This window comes from Mauremys mutica, chromosome 3 (genome assembly GCF_020497125.1).
Source record: "Mauremys mutica isolate MM-2020 ecotype Southern chromosome 3, ASM2049712v1, whole genome shotgun sequence".
NCBI lineage: Eukaryota > Metazoa > Chordata > Testudines > Geoemydidae > Mauremys > Mauremys mutica.
In genome coordinates, this window is record NC_059074.1 from 82,650,331 (window position 1) to 82,673,366 (window position 23,036).

General features: G+C 44.5%; 1 protein-coding gene across 1 annotated transcript in view; it reads right to left on the minus strand.

The window, feature by feature from the left end:
* SCML4 (Scm polycomb group protein like 4) overlaps nucleotides 1-23,036 on the minus strand; it is a 67,462-nt gene that overhangs the window by 26,556 nt on the left and 17,870 nt on the right. The window contains exons 3-5 of the mRNA XM_045010380.1: nucleotides 20,166-20,295; nucleotides 16,245-16,445; nucleotides 13,939-14,133 (exon numbers count right to left, since the gene is read on the minus strand). Coding sequence (XP_044866315.1) covers nucleotides 13,939-14,133; nucleotides 16,245-16,445; nucleotides 20,166-20,295 — 526 coding nt within the window. The remainder of the gene's footprint in view (nucleotides 1-13,938; nucleotides 14,134-16,244; nucleotides 16,446-20,165; nucleotides 20,296-23,036) is intronic.

Here is a 23,036-nt window from a genome sequence, read left to right on the forward strand (position 1 = left end):
TGGGACAATTATGTACCACCTCTCTGGGCGCCTCTAAGAGGCAATACTTCCCCTCTTGCAAGCACAGAGTCTGAGTGTAGCAAAAGCCTTTTAATAAAGGAGGGAAACAATGTGGCATTATGTTGGGGAAACACCACAAACAGGATTCATAACACAAAAGACCCACTCCCAGATAAGTTTGGCAGTGTCCTTTTCAGGGTCTTAAGTCCAGCGACCCAACAGTCACCCCACCCACAGTTTCTGTCCTCAGTCAGTGCAGCCCCAGGGTGGTTCTTAAGTCCAGCAATCCAAAAGTCACCCCTTCCACAGTTTCTGTCCTTGGTCAGTGCAACCCCCAGAGTTCAGAAGATCATCTGCAGCGTTCACCTCCCAGCCTGGGTGGAAGAGGGGGGAGGTATGGGGGCACCTTACATGATCCACTGCTCGGGTCGACAGCCAATTGCCATGCCTCTCTGTGGGGTTCGCTGCAGTCTTCACTGCCAGCCATTCTGATGGCCGCTCCTCTCCGCTAGCCACCCTGCTAGCTGCTCCTCTCCGCTAGCCACCCTGCTGGCCACTCCTCTCCACTAGCTGCTCACCACCAATATGTCTTCAGCTCCCCTCCCTACTTAACATAGCTCTCACTCATTTCAGCTTTTAGTAACTTCAGCTCTTTAGTGATTTCAGCTGCTAGTTGGGGAGCCCAGTGCTGGTGTACTCAGAACCACTAGTCCAAAGTAGGTCTAATGCTTAGACCTAGGTATCAGTGATTTCAGCTCTGCAGCATGTAACAAGACTCCTAATGGAAGCAAAATTAGCTCTGTTATTACACAGTGGAGAGAATAGGGGTCAAAGTGGTCTTTAGGACCCTCAGAAGGACCCACTCCCTCCCTCAGACACAGACAGACAAACTCACTCAATTCACTAGGCTTTGGAACCCATGTCCCTTGCCTAGCGAATGCTACTTACTAGAGGGTGAATCCCTCCATCATAAAATGCCAAGTACGGTTTTACTGTCCTTGATTCACATAACCAGGATAACAACACTTCATTACTCCTGCCCCAATAACAAAGAGACTGGGGATCCCACAGCAGCCAAAGTGACCATTTGGGCAAGTAGTCCCATCGTGCTAGGTAGGGTGGGTGTGCCCAGGCAAACGAGATCAGCCCCGGAGTCCTTTTCCATAGCTCACCTCCAGATGTCAGGGTAGAGCTCATTCTGACTCTGCTTACATCTGCTACCTTTCAATTCCATTGAATGCCCCCATGTTTTTGGTCCTTGTCACCAAACCACATCATTCAGTGCACCTGACTAGTCTCTGATCAGAAAAGGTTCAAAACTAGAATAGCAGAAGTGTTTCACCTGAGTGCCGAGTTGCATAGGTATAGCTGTGAGGAGGAGTTTGCACAGCGCCATTCTGCACTGTACTTCACTCTAGTCAGTTCTATTAGTCTTTTCCTTTCATTAGCATCAAATTCACATACTGCACGTGTAACGCACACACCTCCTGGGTGTGATGTTCTGGCCCATCTAATGGCACCAAGACCATTTAGAGAGAGAGAGAGAGAGAGAGAGATTAATGAGTCTGCTCTACAGCCTTAGTTAACAGCCATAGGGCTTTTAGCTCACGCAGTAGAGGCTCATACACTAAGCTCCACAAGCCCCAGGTTTGATCCCTCCTTCCAACTGGGGTCTATCGGTGTTACACATGTGTGTGCATACATGGGCTTCCTGTACATGAACAATGGAAAATTAAATTTCATAGCCTTTCTCTATAGTATCACTAAGTGTATGATCACACAACACATGAATAACTCTATATAGCATGGCACAAACTGGCATGAGGTAAAAGTTTGAGGCCCTTCTTCCCCTGTTGGCCATGATGAATTTTATAAGTTACTGACTAATGTAAATGTCATTTGGATAAGTGATATTTTTGATAATGGTGAACTGCTGTCTGTGGGATTTTTAAGCACATCCGTTGGTCTGACTTCTTGCAATATGGGCATTTTGAATCACATTGTTAACCAACATGAAATACTTTACACATTGTTTTAGGAATGGGAGATTCATATTTAACTTTCATTTAACTCATTTGAAAATAAAGCACTTACTGATATTTTACATTCAAACTGCTTCAAAAGAATGAAAAAAAAATTCCAAGAAAATCTTAAAAATCCTAACAAGTTGAAACAAATATAACCATAAGCATGAAATTCTACATCTTACTAGGACTCTAGATATATTTTACACTCATTCTGCACATCTGGACATGTAAGACATGAATTAAAATGCTTGTCTCATGTATATTTTTGTTCATAGTGGCTGCTATCTCATCCATCACACTCTGGGCACTTACTCTAATCATTTCATCCAAATTCTTTGTTGACCCACTTTGAATTATGTGTTATCAAAAACAGATTTATCTAGATTCCTTTGGAAAGGCCCATTCTGTATTTGGCTCCTTTGCCCTGATCTCAGCATCAGTAACATTTTGATTCTGCTGTAAATCATCTTGCATTGGAACCAGGTGACTGCAAGCCATTGCTCTGAAAGTACTGTTTGTTCAATAATGCAAGTCACTCATGTTCCCTTTCAGTTGTTTTTAGTGGCACTCGCTAGAAGAAGAGAGATCAACAAGGCTCCAGCCTTCAGCATGTGATGGGTCTTATTCAGAGGGGATGGTTTGTTTGCAGTGTGAGCATGGATGCAGTAATCCAGAGGAGAATGAGAAATGTTTCTTATCGGGCTGACTGCTGGAAGGAGGTTTGTTCACATCATTTGACACAGAGTTCCGAGGAAGTGGGAGCAACTCCATTATTGGGCATGCACATGAGTTTCAATTTCAAACATAGCTGAAAGTGTTGGTCATTCCTGAGTTAAGTAAGAGAAGCCATTTATTCATGTCTGAATACTGATAACATCATAGCAGAATTTTCAGAAGCCTCCTCAATCCATCACTGAGTTAGCAAACATACTCTCATAGATGTTAGAGATCAAAAATATCTTCTGGGTCAAGTTCCTCCTTGGTGGAACTACATAGTTGTCAGTGGACCTACACTGGGTGAATTTAACCTACTGGATCACCCTCTCCCTCTCCCTGCCAAAGATGGATTTATTCCCCGTTATACCTTTACTAGTGTTTTGTCCAGTTTAGTTTTAAAGGTCGCAGACAATGGGACTTCTACTGCCTGCAATGGGAGACTATCAATAACCTAACAGATTACTCTATAGGGAAACTTCTCTTCATTCTGTATTTTAATTTTCTGTTACTTAACTTCACCTATTTTTCCTACTTATATCCCCAGGTACCACCCTGAAGAATTCCTCTCCCTCCTTGGCATTTTTGAGAGACAAGTTCACAAGTAACAAATTACTCAAAATTTGCAGCTCTCGCTGCTCCTTCACCAAGTCATCACCTTAAATGTTATGTCCAGAAAGCAAGACTGTGCATAAAGGTCAATTTCTGTTCCATCTAAATGAAGGGCTATAAATGACTTATCATTGTAACATAACACCCCCTCACTGAAATACAGTCAATCAGTTCTTGAAAGGGGAGGGAGGTTGTGCGGGGTGGGTAATGTCATACTCCCTCTTTTCAGAGCTGCTGGTTGTGAAAAGAAAGAAAAGAGCCTGAGAATACAAATACTTTCCCCCTCTACCCCAATTCAAGCACTGTGGTCAATCCAAGCCTCCCTGACCCCCCCCCCCAAAGAAAAAACAACTTTAAGATTAGGCAGATGTTTTATATTAGTTTGGCTGTGGGTGGGTGGCTCGCACAATGCCTTCATTCCCCCTTTAAATGTGACCGTAATATTTTATTTAGCATTTAAGGGATAATGTTCATGGTAGAGGAATATATGAGGCAATAAATGGCCTTTGCAGGTAATTAAACACTGAAGTCAAGCTGAAGCTATTGATAACCATAAAAGCCATTTATTCTGAGCATACGCTAAAACCACGAGCACTGCTCCTAGTGCATGACAGGACAAGATTTAACAAGCCACAACACTGGCAAGAGAAAACACTGTGTTTTTCATGGCCTTTGAGGGTTTGAAATTTCTGTGCCTCTGTTTATTCAGTATCTCCTGTGTCACTTTGAGGACAAGATTTCCATAATAATTTAGATAGTAAGAATATTCCTTAGCTTTTATTCAGTGTTCTTCATCCACAGTGCTCAAAGGGCTTTTCAAAGGAAGGCGAGAATCATTATCCTCATTTGACAGATGAGGACAGAGGCCCAGAGACATGAAGAAACTTGCCTCCGATCAGCCAGCAGGCCAAAGGCAGAGCCAGGGATAGAATCCTGTCTCCTGACTCCCACTCCAGTGCCCTTTCCACTGGACCACACAACTACTTTGATTGCTATACCACGTTCTGTGCAAGGCTCACAGTGTGTTTACAAAGAGAGGAGCAATCCGCCCCCCCTTCTTTGCAGCTAGTGAGAGGCCTTTTGCAGGTGAACTGGTATTGTTTTGCTAGTGCCTGATGTAGGCAGCACAATATAGGGTGCAAACATCCCTTGCACAGTACAGATCTCTGCTCCACAGGTATTTTTCCAGACCATTGGCATGGCCAGGACCGGAAAAGGGTAAGGGCAAATTCAGTAAGAACAAATGCAAAGTACTCCATTTAGGAAGGAACAGTCAGTTGCACATGTACAAAATGGGAAATGACTGCCGAGGAAGGAGTACTGCGGAAGGGATCTGGGGGTTACAGTTGACCACAAGCTAAATATATGAGTCAACAGTGTAACACTGTTGCAAAAAAAGTGAACATTGTTCTGGGATGTATTAGCAGGAGTGTTGTAAGCACTACAAGAGAAGTAATTCTTCTACTTTACTCTGCACTGATTAGGCCTCAACTGGAGTATTGTGTCCAGTTCTGGGTGCCACATTTCAGGAAGGATGTGGACAAACTGGAAAAAGTCAAGAGAAGAGCGACAAAAATAATTAAAGAAAACATGACCTGTGAGGGAAGATTGGAAAAATTGGGTTTGTTTAGTTTGGAAAAGAGAAGACTGAGGGAAGACATGACAACAGTTTTCAAATACGTAAAAGGTTGTTACAAGGAGGAAGGAGAAAAATGCTTTTCTTAACCTCTGAGGATAGGACAAGAAGCAATGGGCTTAAAGCAAGAGAGGTTTAGGTTGGACATTAGGAAAAATTGTCAGGGTGGTGAAGCACTGGAATAAATTGCCTGGGGAGGTTGTGGAATCTCCATCATTGGAGATTTTTAAGAGCAGGTTGGACAAACATCTTTCAGGAATGGTCTAGATAATATTTAGTCCTGCCATGAGGCAGGGGACTGGACTAGATTTCCTCTCAAGATCCCTTCCAGTCCTATGATTCTAAATCTGTAAGATTCACTGTTCACAGATCCTCCTATCCCTTCCTTGGGGAGAAGGATCAGCAGCGGCCATAGGGGGAAGTGAGGAATTGTCTCTTGCCCCTCATTTAAATGCAGCCACCCCTGGGGTAGAACACAGCAATCATTTGATAGCACAGTACAACACAAGACAAAAAGAGTAAACAAATTAAATATGCAGTTGAAATTGGAGGGGGAATTTCAGGAAGCCAAACACAGCTGGCAGGTTTGAAAGTAGCTACTAGGGTTAACGCTCCAGATTTTGTCAAAGGTGACTTTAGAATATCAATGACCACATGTGGTCAGAACTTCATCCAAAAGATGGTACCTCCAGAAAGCCAATGCGGCTTAACATTGCAAGGGGCATCAGGTCAGGAATGACTCAAGGCAGGGGGATATTGACCCCTTCTGTTTCACCAGCACAACTTCCTCCAGTATGCCTGGGAGTTCTTTGGAGATCAGCCATTCAAGTACTTACCTAAGCCTATGCTCACTTCCCATGTGAAACCTAATGGAATCAGAACACAGAGTGATGTGGCTGTGGGACATATTATTAGTAGTATTGCAGTAGCACCTGTGAGGCTTGAGAGGGCTAGAACCTGGGTTTGATAGTCCCTTGGCAACTGGTGCATCCAAGCCATCCATTGATAACTCTGGCAGTGCAGCGATCGACAGGCTGTGAGCTTTGTGGGCCCAAGAACTATAGGACAGGCTACCCATAAAGGATCTGACTGGCAGTGCTCCTGGAGTCCTTGATTGGTCCAGGTGTACTACTTAAACCTGGCGGGGACACCAGGAAGTTGTCTGTGCAACCCAGCCAGCTGCTGTGACAGACCCTGCTCCTTTGCCTTGTTTCTGGTTCCTGGCCTTTGGCTCCAGCTCCGGCACTGGTTCCTGGGTTCTGGTTCTGACCCTCAGCTCTGGTTCTGGTCCCCTGGCTCCAGCTCCACACACTCGGTCTGACTGCTCACACTATGGCTGTGATAGTGCCCCAAGAAGGAGCAGTGCCCCATTGTGCTAGGCCCTGTTCACACAGGAAGACATGATCTCTGCCCCAATGTCTCACAGTCTAATTCACGAGGCAACAAATGATTGTAACAAATAGTATGGGTTATGAAGAAGATGAGGGTAGCAACGGTAAGAATAGGCACAGGGGCTAGCTATGAATAGGACCTCATGGTTCTGGGTTCTCAGACATTTAAAACGTTGTACATGATATATGCTTAAATAAATATATCAACAATTCCCACCAGGCCTTTATGTAGCCATTAGCATTTGGCAGCTGACTGTGGGCATGAGCGAATAGGCAGGGTTGAAAGGTGACTACTGCATGATGTCAGTGGATTAATGACTAGACGCAATAGCAGATTCTCCTCTCTCTCCTGCTGATGTAACTCAAGAATAACTGCCCTGAAGTCACCATATGGGTTACATTCATCGGCGCACAGAGGCTAAAAGGCACACGCAGTTTTAAAAGAAAGACCATCTAGATTCCAAACCGGACGGAAACCATGAAAAACATTGCAGCTTTGCATGATGTCCTATGGCGTTTTATTATGGGAATTTCACCTTCGATGTGAAATTCACCCAGGTGTACAGGGCCTTGCACAATCCCTCTGCACTAAGGACAAGGTATTATCATGACGAGTGCAGGGGGAGCTACATCAGAAGTAGCTACGGGGTGTGGGGGGAGGGATTGGCCTCTGCATTGCACATAATAGAGGAGGTCTCTGTACTGACTCTGCTGCAAAGATGCAGAAGGAGGGGTTAGTAACTGGCTAGAGGAAGGTTCATAAGACACACAAGTACAGCAGGCCAAGCTCTGCTCCTACTTACACCAGTGTAAATTTGGAGTTGTTCTACTGATGGCAATGGAGTGATTGAGGATTCACACTGCTATAAGTGGGAGTAGTAGTTGGTCAATTGGCTCTTTGTAGGTGTGGCATGAAGGGGCTGGGGTCACTTATCCAGTTCATAGACTGGAGTAGCAGCTGCATTTCAGCTCCCTTTGCTGACTAAGGGTTGACAGGGTAGTCTTCACCATCCCCAACGTCCCTCCTACACTTCATAGGCTTTATGTGGCTAAAGTCAATTTCTCATTAAATGCTTCAATGTATTTTATGAGCCTGGACAATAATCTTGTAAAGGAGTTTCCAAAACCAATAATAACTGACTGTAGCAAGGATATATACACTGAGGTATTTAGTACAGTATGTGCCACCTCATTCAATCAAAATGCCGACTTAACAGAAGCACAAGACCATCGACGTGTATTATGCATTGATTCCCCAGTTTCACCAAAATCCTGTTTCATGGTGTCTCCTGGAGCGTATGGCTGAATGGGATTGGGCTGCACTGCTGTTCCATAGGAAAGTAATCTTTTCACTTATAGCAATGACATAACATTTTGGCACTATATGGATTCCTCATGCTATGAAGTGACAAAATAATCTCTTCAGTGGCTCATCATTGTCCACTTACCCCACACAGAACAGAGCCTGAGCTACAACAACAGCATTTGCAAAGGGAGTAGCATGGCTGGAATAGAGTCTGCCACCCGCATTCAGGCTGAGTAGTACCAGGAAATGAATGGGACCGGTAGCACAGTAAGCTGCTATTCAAAGTGAGTAAGGATGACAGAATTTGGATCACAGTTCTTCAGTCAGAACAGAGCCAGTGCTAGGCATAAGCAGATGAAGCAATTGCTTAGGGCCACGTGCAGCTCAAGACCCGCCCCCCATTAATTATTAGTATGTGTTGCGTGTGTGTGTGTGTGAAATATTCCTGCTTAGGGCCCCCAGTGGGCTAGCACCGGCACTGGCAGAAACCATGGCCACACTAAATAAACAAACCCTGCCCTGGTGCTGACTGGCTAAAACACAAAAAATTATCCTGAATGCCCAAGAAAAAAATATTAAAGAAAAAAAACTACGTTATAATCAATCATTCTTATAATGCTGGATTCAAAGCTACGTTGCCACTCATCACATCTGCAGTGCAAATACTGTAGTCATGTGGAGGGGGGGAGCGGATGATGTTTCTTATGAGTTGCTCACTCCTAAATGGCTGAAAGTGATGGATGTGAAGCTGATATTAGCCATTCCAAACTAATAGCACCAGGTTGATGTATAATAGCGCTATGCTCTGTCAGATTCGCGTGTCGCGTGGCAAGCACCTGACTTAATGTGACTTCAGATGAAAAATGAAGGTAGTGGAATAGTCATTGGTTATAGAACCTTTCACCTCTAGTTCACTTGTTCCCATCCAAACCAGGTTGTTAGTGACAGAGACTTGTTACCACCTGGTGTCTCTTCCTCGTGAAATGAGAGAGCTGACTCAGTCCAGTTCCTAGTAGACAGATCTCCACATTACAAAAACCAGCATCACAGTCAGACTCCCTTAGTGATGGCCTAAGCAGAGAGGCTAAGGACTGCATGGACATGAGATTCTCTCCCCTTGAGTTGGTGCCTCCAAGCCAGAAGAAGTGATTTGGATGGGTCCTTGTGGGGAACCTCACACTGCTGCTGCCCCGCCTGTTCGGTAGTTAACGATAAGCGTTCGCTTCCCAGCTCTGTTCACCTGGCATCTTTCATAAGCATTAACTGCACTTTAAAAAGGAAAGGAAAAATCATGTAGATGACAGAGCAATGACTGCCCCCAATGGTCTAATAGATCATGACAGGAGGTGTGATATGAGATCACTATGGCATTCTCACTGCAAAATTCACTGATGTCGATAGTCGTGTTAGGAAAATACTTTTGAACAAACTGAGGTTTGGAATTGTGGCTTCCAGGGGATTTTCTATGCTGCCTTTTGACATGTTATGACATTTGCACAAGGTGAGGTACAGTAGAATCAGCCTGTAATTGACACTCAATTTAATCATAAGTGTAAGTTCTGTCTCATTTTATTTCTGTTAACCTTATGAAAAAAGAAATTCTTTCCCCTCTTGGGGCTATTCACTCAGAACAGCCTCATGATCTACTCTGCAGTCAGACTGTGCAGCCAGATTCTGAAGTGACACTCCTCATTGACTGCCAATTGAGCACTAAGGCCAACACAAGTTCAGGGTGAAAAATGGCACTTCAAATAGTCCTTCAGTGACGGCAGATTATGGCCCAGGTGTTTTGTCAGTCATTTAGAAACATCCTAAACTGGATGCCTAACCTTTGGTTCCTGAATCCACATTCAGGCTTGTGATTAAAAGCGGCCTCATGTTCAGAGGAGCTGAGCCCTCCAGTTCCCACTGATTTCCCACCTACCCGGCTCTCATCATTGTAGCCTACACTTCTCTGTATGTTGCTTTTCCTGCTATGCCCTTTGGTGTGTGGGGGTACGTCTACACTACGGAATTATTCTGATTTTACAGAAACCGGTTTAGTAAAACAGATTGTATAAAATCGAGTGCACGCGGTCACACTAAGCACATTAATTCGGTGGTGTGCGTCCACGGTCCGAGGCTAGCATCGATTTCTGGAGCGTTGCACTGTGGGTAGCTATTCCGTAGCTATCCCATAGTTCCCGCAGTCTCCCCCGCCCCTTGGAATTCTGGGTTGAGATCCCAGTGCCTGATGGGGCAAAAATCATTGTCGCAGGTGGTTCTGGGTAAATGTCATCAGTCACTCCTTCCCTTGGGAAAGCAACGGCAGATAATCATTTCGCACCCTTTTTCCCTGGATTGCCCTGGCAGACGCCATTAGCATGGCAACCACGGAGCCTGTTTTGCCTTTTGTCACTGTCACCGTATGTGTACTAGATGCCGCTGACAGAGGCAATTCAGCAGCACTACACAGCAGCATTCGTTTGCTTTTGCATGATAGCAGAGATGGTTATCAGCTGTTCTGTACCATCTACCATGCCATTGTAAATTGGCAATGAGATGATGGTTATCAGTCCTTCTGTGCTGTACCATCTGCTGCTGTCATAGATGCCCCTGGCTGAGATTGCCCACGAGTGCAAAAGACAAAAATGGGAATGACTCCCTGAGTCAATTTCTCCTTTATGGTATCTAAAAATAGAATCAGTCCTGCCTAGAATATGGGGCAAGTGTACTAGAGAACCAGTGTATCAGAGAGCACAGCTGCTCTGTGTCAGATCCCGCAGAAATGATGAGCTGCATGCCATTCACAGGGGGTGCCCCTGCAACAACCCCACCTGTTGATTCCCTCCTCCCCCAGCCTTCCTGGGCTACCGTTGCAGTGTCCCCCCATTTGTGTGATGAAGTAATAAAGAATGCAGGAATAAGAAACAGTGACTTGTTACTGAGATAAAATGAGAGGAAGGCAGCCTCCAGCTGCTATGATAGTCCAGACAGGACATTAAGCAGTGTGGGGGAGAGGAGCCCAGCATCCCGCTGCTATGATAGTCCAGGCAGTACAGAATCTTTTCTTTACACATGAAGGGTGGGGGCTGATGGAGCTCAGCCCCCTGTTGCTATGATGAAGATGGTTACCAGCCGTTCTGTGCTATCTACTGGGAATGATGAGGAGTTTTTTACCCAGGCGTCCTCAGCCGACCTCACCGGAGGCCAGCCAGGAGCACTCACGGGCTGCTGCTGCTGAGAACGGATACCAGTCCTATTGTACTGCACCATCTGCCACAAGGCTGCTGCTGCTGATGGATATCAGCCATATTGTACCATCAGCCACCAAGGAGGGGGGGCAAGGATGCTGCCGTTGACTGCTGCAGCATCACGTCTATCAGCAGCATTCAGTAAACATAGGGTGACATTTAAAAGAGTCAAGAGAGGATTTTTTTCCCTTTTACTTCTGGGGGTGGGTGAGGGGGGTAAAATTGACAAGCTATGCCCTGAACCACTGTGGACAATGTGTTTGACACTACAGGCATTGGGAGCTCAGCCAAGAATGCAAATGCTTTTCGGAGACTGCAGGAACTGTGGGATAGCTTGAGTCCTCAGTCCCTCCTCCCTCCCTCCCTCCATGAGCGTCCATTTGATTCTTTGGCTTTCGGTTACGTTTGTCACGCAGCAGTGTGCTGAGTCTCTGCTGTGGCCTCTGTCTGGAGATTTTTTAAAAATGCTTTGGAATTTCGTCTTCTGTAATGGAGCTCTGATAGAAGAGATTTGCCTGCCCCATACAGCGATCACATCCGTACAGTCCATGCTGGAGCTCTTTTTGGATTTTGCTTTCGGACTGCATCGCCACCCGTGCTGATTGGAGCTCCACGCTGGGCAAACAGGAAATGATATTCAAAAGTTCGTGGGGCTTTTCCTGTCTACCTGGCCACTGCATCCCAGTTCAGATTGCTGTCCAGAGTGGTCAGTGGTGCACTGTGGGATACCACCCAGAGGCCAATACTGTTGATTTGCGGCCACACTAACCCTAATCCGATATGGTAATACTGATATTAGCGCTACTCCTCTCGTTAGGGAGGAGTACAGAAACCGGTTTAAAGAGCCCTTTATATCGATATAAAGGGCCTCTTAATGTGGACGGGTGTGGTGTTAAATCGGTTTAATGCTCCTAAAACCAGTTTAAATGCGTAGTGTAGACCAGGCCTAAATGACACTCATTTGATACACCCACCGCCTCAATGCATTTACATTCCCTTACTACTTGCACTTGTTTCCTGAACACACTATGTCTGATGTTTTAGAGGGGTAGCTGTGTTAGTCAGTATCAGCAAAAACAACAAGGAGTCCTTGTGGCACCTTAGAGACTAACGAGTTTACAGCAGGTCTGAATTTGGTGCTCATAATTATGCTCAGTTTGGCCACAGATACTGGTTCACATGGGACATCAGAGGAGACTTTGCAGTGCTGGCTTTGGGAAGGATGAGAGGAACTTCGCTAGTGGGAAGCAAGCTCTGTAGGGCCACTATGTTCCCCACCCCATGCAGGTGGGAGAGAGGGGGAATGGCATGGAGAGGGCGTAGCTGTGCTGGTGAATGCACATGGCACTGTGTATAGACCTTGCACAGTTTACTCTCTCCCTCCAGCAGTGAGTGGATCCAGAGGGAGAGCAGTCACAGGTCCCCTCCCTGGCTGCTCCTGAGGCAACATAACAGCATGCTGCTCCTTACTCTGGCCTTGTGGCAAAGCTGTGACCGACCCCTATATCTAATGCAGCCAGTGTTTTCCGAAACAGCTGCTCCGAAATGACATTGTAAAGGAGATGCAGAGAGTACAAAATAGCCACATCTAATGAATTGTAGCCTTCCATCAGAAACAGACTTTCCACACAAAGCCTCCAGGCAGCAGGCCTTCAACAAATAGACAAATGTCCAGGCTTCACAGGTACATTAGGGGTGCTGGAAATGCCTTATTCTGAGCAGGACAATACAACTTTTCAATGTTTGGTTTCCTAATTCTCTTCCCCCATAATATATGGCTTCAGAGTGAGGTGACAGCTGCATCAGTTTTCCAGAAAAGTCTGCTCCTGCATGGATTGTGCACTGCAAACTCCCACTAGCAGGGTGTGTAAAGAAGGCAGGGTTAGGGTCTTCCTGACAAATGAGCGATTTGGGGATCATAACTGTGGACACTATGGCATTCTTCTCACAATTGCAGACAAGTAACTCCCATGTGTAGACCAGGCCTAAGATAGAGGGGGTGGGGTGTTCCTCATGCTTGCAGCCTAGGGGACTCTGTAGCATAGTGGGTGTGATCAGAGTCAGTCTGAAAAGAGACAGCTCAAAGCAAGTTGTGCCTTTTTTTTTTTTTTTTTTTTTTTTTTAGGGTTTTATTTCTCTGTTTTGGGCTTCTTGTCTGTTCTGAATTGTAAGAAATAAAGTAGTGTTACATTGCAACCTTCCGGCAAGAGTATCCTATGTTTTTATTTAATTTCTTTCTTTGTAGGCTGTGAAGCATAACACCTCCCTTAAAATGCACAGCATCTGCAAGACCTAGCAATATTAAATCATCAAGCACTGTGTGTGTGTGTGTGTGTGCGCGCGCGCACGCACGCGCATTGCTTGATGTTTTGGTTTTCAATGCATGGTTTGTTTGGTCTATATCTTCTTTAGATTGTAAGGTGCACAGACCTTCCTTTTTCTGTTTGTACAGCACTGAGCACATAGCCTGTGCTCAGTAAATCATTAACCAAATCTTTTAAAGAATCACAAATCCAATCTAGATTTATACTCACTAGGTAAATCTAAAAGTGAGAGAAGTTGGGCCTGATTCTAATCTCAGTTTACCACTATGTAAATCCAGAATAGTTCTGCTAAGGTAATGGCATTACCCTGGAGTTATAGTAGGTAACTAATAGGAACCTGGCCCAATGTGTTGGATTGCTTACAAATTGCCACAAGCTACATACAGAATAGCTTTCTTTCCCGGTCTGAGTGGGGGGTAACTAGTGGGGGGTGGAGCAATTTACCAAGGGCTGTGCCAGTGATGAAGAATCCACCAATTTTTAAATCAAGATTGGATGTTTTCATAAAAGATCTGTTGTAGGGATTAGTTTGGGGGAGTTCTACAGCCTGTGTTATACAGGAGGTCAGACTAGATTATCACAATGGTCCTTTCTGGCCTTGGAATCGATGAGAGCTATCTTCTGGCTGAGCACTGAAAAGCCTCATTTTTATTGGTCCTCATCACATCTTTAACAGTAGTTGAATCAAAACCCACCTGACTCCAGTCTTCCATTCTCATACTGCGTTGGGTTTCCAGAGGTGCTGCTGTACTGTGGGAAAGGCTGATTACTGAAGAGATTGTCACACAGTAGGCTGCGGCAGAGCTTCTTGAGAAAGCGCAGGACATAGCCAATGCTGTTCACTACTGGCAGGCTCAGGAGGTGCTGCTTCCCATCAAATGAAGCAGAAACTGAAAAGCAAGTGAGGACAATTCAGTATACTCAACGATGCACGGGAGCAAAACAGTCTGAGAGGTCTTTTTAATGGTGCATGAAAATGGTTCCAGGCAATGTTTGTTTTGGTTGCATAGAATATTTTCCATAGAGAGGGATCTGAACCACAACCCGTCAACCCTAGATCCAGATCCAAATTTTGCAGCTGGCTCTGACCTCTGTAATGGATTAACCTCAAACGCTAGTCCTGCCAGGACTTTGACAAAGATCAGATCTGAAGACAAACTTTGTGGCTCAAGTAGTGGAAAGTGGGGGGTGCGTTGGGATTGGGAAGCATTTGAAGAGAATATTTATGTAAAGGAGTTAGGCTGGAAGGAGGTGAAGTCTACAGCCTGAAATTGTGTTGGAAGCCTCACTCAACTTCCTGTCAGAAGGAGGCAAGTGGGTGGTGAGCGAATAAGGAGCTACTTCCTGGATAAGGGCTTCAAGTCTCCTAGATCCAGGAAGTTCATCTGCTGAGATGACTCCAAGAAAAGGGCAAAGGTTCCCACTCTGCTTCCTGGTGGAAGGACTCGTGTTCCTCTGTTTGTCGGACGCTTCTTACTGGGAGTGGGAGATGATGGGCCAGATCCTCTGCTGATGTAAATCAGCATAGCTCCATGGACTTCAATGAAGCTGTGTCACTTTATATCAGCTGAAGTTCTGACCCAATATCATTTTTTAAGAGTAGAAACAGCTGTGATGCCATTTGTTCCTAATGGTCACTCCTGTCCCTTTTCTGTTGCTGCTGGGAGGGAAGGAAGAGAAAAAATATCTGAATAAGGTTTTCAGCTTTGGTACTTGAGTATGATTCTAATCAGAAGACCTGAGTCCAATGAATTGTTCAGTCCTGGCCCATAGGGTGATTCCCCCAGTAATGTTAATGAGAATCATGCTCACGCAAGGAGAGAAGAATAAATGAACAGTAGAAACCTCACACTACACTGCACTGCTCACCGCTGATTTGCATGTTTTCAAGAGTGAGTTAGAATAATTTGCTGAGTGTATCTGGGTTCTCTCAAGAAAGCTGTAGCTGGAGTTAAAGTGCCCAAAGGGGAAACGAAAGGAGGAGGGAGGAATCATTAAGTGCTGCCCAGCAGGACAGAGCTGTAGGTCACAAAGCAGAGGGAGAGTCTCAATGGTAGGGAAAAGCTGGGGTGGTCCTTGCAATGCAGGTTGGACTAGATCCGAGTGATTTCAGCCTTGCTGCTTGCTTGCAGCTCTCTATCTTCAGGAGCTCATTTGAAAATTATTATTTTTATTTTATTCCCTTGTTCCAAAGCAACAACCCAAACCTCCTGCTATATAAAAAGTATTCATGCTAAGCCTTCGGTTCACAGTGATCTCTGCTCTCAGCTGCCCCAGACATGGACCCAAATTCTAGTCTCTATCCTTCATTGGGGTTCCGTGGGTGTGGCTGAGAGCAGATCTGGCCCATGGATAGACAGAGGGCAATCTTGTACCAATGAAGTCAATGGGTGTTTTACCTAGGAGTAGTATTTGACCCACCCATAATGCATATAGCTTAAGCAAATGGATAATGCTGTGTGTCACTGTACAATTAAATTTAATACACAGCCCGAGTTAGTCCAATCCTTTTGTTTCCCCTGTATTGCTTCTTTTCCCACTGTTTGATTAAAAAAACACTCTTGAACCAGGAAAAAAAGTGAGAAGACAAAGGGAAACTAATTTAAAAATGAGACAGGAAATTGAAGTGCTTTTGATATTTGATTTTTACTGGCTGCTTTGTTGGGCCAAACAAATGACATTTTCAAACACACGATGTGTTCTGTCAATAACAAGAACTAGCTTCCAAGCTAGTTCTACAAGAACTGTAATCACTTCATAGCATTCCAAAAACAGATACCGTTGTCTCTTGCGCCAATATACTGTATACCTGGGGCCTAATTCTAATCTCAAGTCAGTACAATTCCATCGCCTTCAGTAGAGTTACTCCTAACTTCTGTGGGAGGAAATGAGGCTGGGCTGATGATTTGAATAACGCTGATATGACCTTGAGATTTAAAAGAAAGGTTATGATTTTATAGCACTTTCAGATTTATTGCAAAGCCTTTTTTCAATGTTTTACCTGACACCATCTCGCCTCCATAGCCCTGCTTGACAAGTGAGAAGACAGTCTTTTGCTGATGTGCGCAGTCAATGCATGCCTGGACTGCCTGCTGTAGGACCATGGAAGGTCTTTCAGGGCCAAAGTGATCTGGAAGCTGTTGCACTTTTTTCCTGTCAAGGTACGGCCCCATGTTTGCCTGTTTGTTGACGTAAATGCAGACTGTAGACACAAAATCCCAACACAGTCGTTAAAAGATATTCACATCACAACCAACCGTTTTCTGGTTTTGTATATTTCATGATATTTAATTAAGAGCCCTTTCCAGTGTGAAATATCATGATGCGCAGTGACACAAATTACTAAATGCTGCTGGTTTTACGCCCATTGGATGAGTAAAGCAAGCAGAAATTGGCCCTGTATTATATTTGGATAAGTGATGACAAGTCACCTGCAATTAAGGAAGTTACTGGGAAAACTGCTGAGTCATGTGCGATACTAAAAATGTCATGCTGTGCAAAATTCTGTCTCTGTGCCAGCTCACAGAGACTGTCACAGACTCCTGAGCTCAAACGCCACATGCTTCTTCCTGATTGTGTCATATGACCAACGACACTGTGAAAAGTTTCTCACTTAGAGTGAAATTAAGCCTGGAGTTTAGAAGCCCCACAGGAAGGCCCTCTGCACCATTTAAGATCTGCAGTGGGGCTGTGTATGGGAAAGAGGGTGCGGGCCAGCTAGCAATATGATCTGTACACCTCAGGCGGTTATGCATGCAAGCCTCAGAAAGGTGGTTGCTAAGGGCGATTTCTGGGCAGAGTGGGGGCACGACTAGGCCCTGGGGCTGTGTACACAAATTGCTCTCCGGCAACTGGCACTGTCTGGGAGATTTACGTGTTAAGCCTTTCCGAAGCAGAAGTGAAGCGAACTGCTGACTGTGCTGCCTCCAAGCTCCTCAGGAGCCATCATACCCTGCAAAGGCAGAATAGTTCACTCTACACACTCGGCTGCTACCATCCCAAGCCCTCAGAGGAGCGAGGGCAAAAGTTTGCCCTTATATTGCAAATGTTTAGAATAGAGAAGTAGAGAATAAGGATAACAGTAATTGGATGGGTAGCTACCCAATAGAGGGCACTGCTGGGACTAAAACTGTGTGTAGGCAGCAGCACGTTGAACCGTTCTGCAGCACCGTTTTGTAAAATGTATAACGGAGTTAGGGGCCCCAGCTATACCAAGATAATCCTTGTTAACACCTGGCTAGCAGGAGCCTTGTTTAAGCATGCGGGAGGTTATCTCAGTTTCAGGGTGACTATAGATGAGCCCATGGTGAGTAAGACAAGGCCTGGGTAAGTCTAAAGTAAGATATATTATAATAGCTGATTGAGTGTGCTAGAGCTGTCATCTTCCAGGCAATATACCATCATCCTCTGACAGAAATCAGATATGTGACAACAAATATCAAACATAGTGGAGGACATGGTGACAGCTGTGTAATGTTGGAAGTAATGTACAGTTTGCATCACCATAATGAAAATCTAGTGCTAATGTCACAGTGCACTCTAATGGTTATGATATAGCCACTCGTACTGAACAACAGGAAGGACTCCAGCAATAAATCCTGGGCAAATATGAATATAATAGCAATAATACTTAACACTACATACTGCTTTATATCTTCAAAGTGCTGTACATAGAAAGATGCAATATAGTTAAAAATATAAGCAGCGTGTATGAGCTGTGGAGAGCTCTTAGACTGTAGATTTATTAACCAAATACAACATAAGATCTAATACAGTGGTCCCCAAACTTTTCAGGGTCGTGCCCCCCCCCTTACCTCTGTTCATGCCCCCTCCGGAGCTGGGGCTGGGAGCAGGGCTGTGGCTTCGGGGGTGGGGGGGAGCACAGACAGGGATAAGGGGACCCTGGCCCGGGGCCGAGGCTGGGGACGGGGCCAGGTGTGGAGCTGTGGCCGAGCCCTGGTCGGGGGCTGAGGCTGGGGGCAGGGCCAGGGCCAGGAGCTGGGGCCCCAGCTGGGGGGCGGAGCCAGAGCTGGGAGGAGAGCAGGACTGGGTGGCACTCCCCCCACCCCCCATGGGGGCTGGCCTGGGCCTTGCCTTACCCCCCCAAACATTCATCCACTATTGGGGAACCTCTGATAGAATAAGGTGCCCCGAGTACTCCTGTTCTTTTTTCTGATAGAATAGAATATCAAGACTTGATTTCTATCTGCGTTTGTGTTTCTGAATTTGGCTCTGGGATCTGTTCCGGTTTTAGGCAAATGAATTTGGTCATTTGCAGCACCCCATTCTTGGTCATAAGAATGAATAAAAAGGATTTGGTGGAAGAAGGAGTCTCCTGGATAACATTTAGTCTCCTGACATTTAAGAAACTTAGAGGGAATTTTTCAAAAGGACATAAATGATTTAGGACAGGGGTTCTCAAACTGGGAGTTGGGACCCCTCAAGGAGTCACAAGGTTATTATATCAGGGATCGTGAGCTGTCAGCCTCCACCCCAAATCCCACTTTGCATCCAGCATTTATAATAGTGTTAAATATATTAAAAAGTGTTTTTAATTTATAAGGGGGGTCGCACACAGAGGCTTGCTGTGTGAAAGGGGTCACCAATACAAAAGTTTGAGAACCACTGATTTAGGAGCTCAAGTTTCATGAACTCTGTTCCCAGCAGTGCCACAGACTTGAAGAAGTCACTTCACCGTTGTGCCTTTCCTTACCCTTCTGTAAATTAGGAATAGCAAAATCTATCCCACCAGGGTATTGTGAAGCTCTGTTATTTAATATATGTAAAGCACTTTGTGATCCAGAATGTAAGGAACTAAATAAATGCAAAATATTATATTCTTATTAGAATGCTACCAAAAAAGAAGTGAGATTTTTCCTTTGCATGCCTGAGCTAAGGAGGATTTTTGGTTTTGTTTATATCTAACATTATCAAACCTGTTTCTGTATCGAAGTCTCAGGATAAATCCACCATCCTCCAAATTATGGCCTGCTTCTCCTCTCACTTACATGACTTAAATAGTTACTTCTGATAACTCCAACGTCAGTGGGAAGAGAATCAGGCCCGTATTTTCCATAAATCATTAAACCCTGTCAAACAGAAAGGACCAGACCCTCAGCTGGTATAAATCAGTGTAAGTGAGGTTGATGGACCAATGTTGGTTTACACCAGTTGAGAATCTGACCCAGAGTCCTTAGATCACATTCCTCCCTCTCCAAGAAATGTAAGTTTCTTCTTTTCCCAAAATTAAATCAACAGGTGCCTTAGGTTCACACTACACCATTGATTCCAATTACTGCTTCATCAATGCCGGTGCATCTCTGATATTAGAAATGCAAGTGTATGGGAGAGGTTGATATATTTATTCATGGGGAATAGATTTGACATCTGTTCCAAACCTGGATTAAAAACACAGAAGCAGGACTTCTATACATGCGCCTGAGTCTCCACTTCTCTGTACCTTGTATAGGTATTCACATCTATTCAAAGTGTGCATAAAATGCTACAAAATCAGAATTATATTGTTTACCTGAACTTTGCACAGGGGGAAATGACAATACAAGGTGCAGGGCAAAGGAGAATCAGGCCCACTGACTCTCTTAGCCAACCCTCAAACTACTCAGTCAAAATGTAAAGCTAGGTGCTGGAACTAGGGGTGCCTCACCCCCTGGCTTGGTTTCCATCATACACAGGGTTTAGAGTTTGTTCCAGCACTCCTGAATGTACAGTCTTATAAAAAGTCACAGCTCAGAAGGCAACGTGATCCATCTCTGCTCTGTGTGTTTAGCAATCAGTTTAGCAGGCAAACGTACTAAATCCTTCAGTCTGCATTTTGCAGGGATTAAGTTTGCTATAGAAAGCACAAGTATCAAACTACTGTACCTGCCCACTGCTTTGCAATGCGGCATTTGATTCAACATACCGGTGAGAGCTTGTGGGGCAGCTGAATTGGGTATTGTAGCTGCATCCTGAGGGATTGAACTAATATCAGGTTCTGGTGTGCTTCTTGGAGGAGAGATTGCTAAGGGAGTCATCAGAACACGAGACTTCAGCTGCAAGACATAACCAATTTGGGTAATGAAAATATATACAGTGCATTTGATTTGTATCCCACACGTTTCACTTCCACTGAACTCCCACTTATTAGCCATTTGCACTCGCATCATTTTACTTCCAGTCAAGAGACGCCTTTCACTCTTTGAAAGATAATGGACTGAAAGAAACTGACATTGATTTGCAATGAGCAGTAACACTTTAAGTAGCAGGATACAATATTATACCTTCATTGTGTACTTATTTACACTTGAGCAAAATGGGTGTAAAATCAAACAAATCACAGTGGTCGCATTTTACACACCCTTTACTCAAGTTTAAATAACTAGGCGAGGCTCAAAGCAGCAGAGAATCGGGCTCTTTATCTACATAGTAATTTAGGGCCAAGTTTTGCTCCCAGTTACACAGCTGTAAATCTGGTGCAAAACTCAATGACTCAAGTGAGGCTAATGAAAACGGGATTTGGCTCTTAACATGGTTTATGGGTTAGTGTCATGTTATTACTACCTAGTAAATGTCAATTGCTACGTAGTTACACTTAGTAATCCTGCTAACTTGTGGTATGCTTTAGAGACAAAGAGTTCATCTACACAGCAAAACAAGAACTGCCACAGTGATTCTCAGAGCCCCGGTCAACTGACTCTGGCTCACAGGTCTCACAGTACAGGGCTAAATATAGCAGTGTAGATGGTCAGGCTTGGACTGGAACCTGGGCTCAGACTGGAATCTGGGCTCTGAAGGCTGGCAAGGGAAGAGGGTTTTTTTTGCTGTGTAGACATATCCATAAGCACCATGAGTATTTACTGTGTAATAATACAGTGCGATTATCCTTACAATACCTGGCAATGTCTATCCAATCAAATGATGGCTGGTTACCTTGTAATTAAAGAGTGCTGGCATGATGATATATGGGTCCTGAAAGCATCACCCTCATTTTTTTTTCTTTTGGTATAGTGATAAGCTTCAAGAGCACATGACTGAATATTGGCTATTCTCCAGCATATAAAATAGTGAATTCCACATTTTGCATCAGCCAGTTCAAGATGTTCTTCTTACAACTGATTTTTCTTTGTTTTTAATGGACAAACTACAGAATGCTACAGAACAATGGTTTGGGGAAAATTAAACAACTTTCACATCCATACTCATTATAAGGGATGTCGCTGCCTATTAACCTTCACTCAAACCAGCGAAGGTGTGCAAAGCATCCTTTAGGTTCTAAGGAAGTTGGTACCATTAGCTGCAACCCCAAACCGTGACCAAGATCTTGTGGAGACACAGACACTCTGATAAAGACTTGTCTTGTCCAACAATTTATTGGTAAGATGGGTATCTGCCAATGGTTGCAAATTCCTAAAACAGCCACCACTTCGGTTCATCATGGTGGTAAAAATAGCTGAATCAGGAATCTGATCTGAAATCCACTGAAGTCAATAAGAGTCTTTCCATTGTATTTGGATCATGCCCCAAATACAGACTCATTCCAATTATTGATTCAGCAAAATTATTGCTTCAGCATCTCTTGAGCTCAGTTGTGTAATAATACCACCATCTAGCTCTTATACAGTGCTTTTCATCAGTAGGTCTCAAAGCACTTTACAGAAGAGAGCAGTAGCATTCTCATTACTTCCTCACACAACATACAACCAACCTGTGGAACTCATTGCCAGGGATGTTGTGAAGGCCAAAAGTATAGCTGGGTTCAAAAAAGAATTAGATAATTTCATGGAGGATAGTTGCATCAATGGCTATTGGCCAAGATGGTCAGGGATGCAACCCCATGCTCTGGGTCTCCCTCTGATTGGTAGAAGCTGGGACTGGATGACAAGGAGTGGATCACTTGATAATTGCCCTGTTCTGTGCATTCCCTCTGAAGCACCTGCACTGGCCACTGTCAGACAACTATTTATTGGAATAGGTGGACCAGCAGTAAGCCCTAGGATGACCGTTCTTACAACTGTTCTTACAGATGAGAAAACTGAGGCACAAAGAAAGGAAGCAACTAGCCCATGGTCACCCAGAAGCAGAGCTGGGACTAGAACCCATATCTCCTGAATCCCAGGCCAAGGATTGAGCCACACCACCTCCCCCCAAAGCAAATATTTTTATATTCTCAATTAAAAAAACAACTCATTGTTGCAGTTGGCGCAATTTCTGTTGGAACTATCTACCTGACCCAGCCTGCCATACAGCCAATCCTCCCTCCTTAAAAAATATTTCTTCATGAGGTTTATAAAACCTAGTCCTTCCCTCAAGGGGGACTTGCTCCAGAATGCTTGATACAATATATACCTAATAAAATCAAATCTAAACTTCATCAGGCAGTCACTATGCTCTTTCTTGTATCCCAGCCCCCGCTGTTGTCTGATTAGACTGTGAGCTCTTTAAGGCAGGGACTTCATCTCATTGCTAACTGGAAAGAGACAAGCTCATTTGTAGTACTATAGAACAATAATACGATTGCGATTACTTTTCATCCAATCCTATTGTGAAAGCACAAAGCAAAAGCCCCTGCATTTGGTATTCCTAGTGGCCCTTGGTGCAAAATCAAAATCATGGGATTGACTAGCACATTCAAAGGAGCTGAAATACTTATGAGATGATTGCAGAGTTACTAGTCCCTACTTCCCCCACCCCCAGGTTCATGGGGCAGAAGGATGCGCAAGTGTGGGCATGAAATATTGTATATTAGCATTTTGTACCGTGGCTCAACTAGCTCATTGATTAAATGGGTTACTGT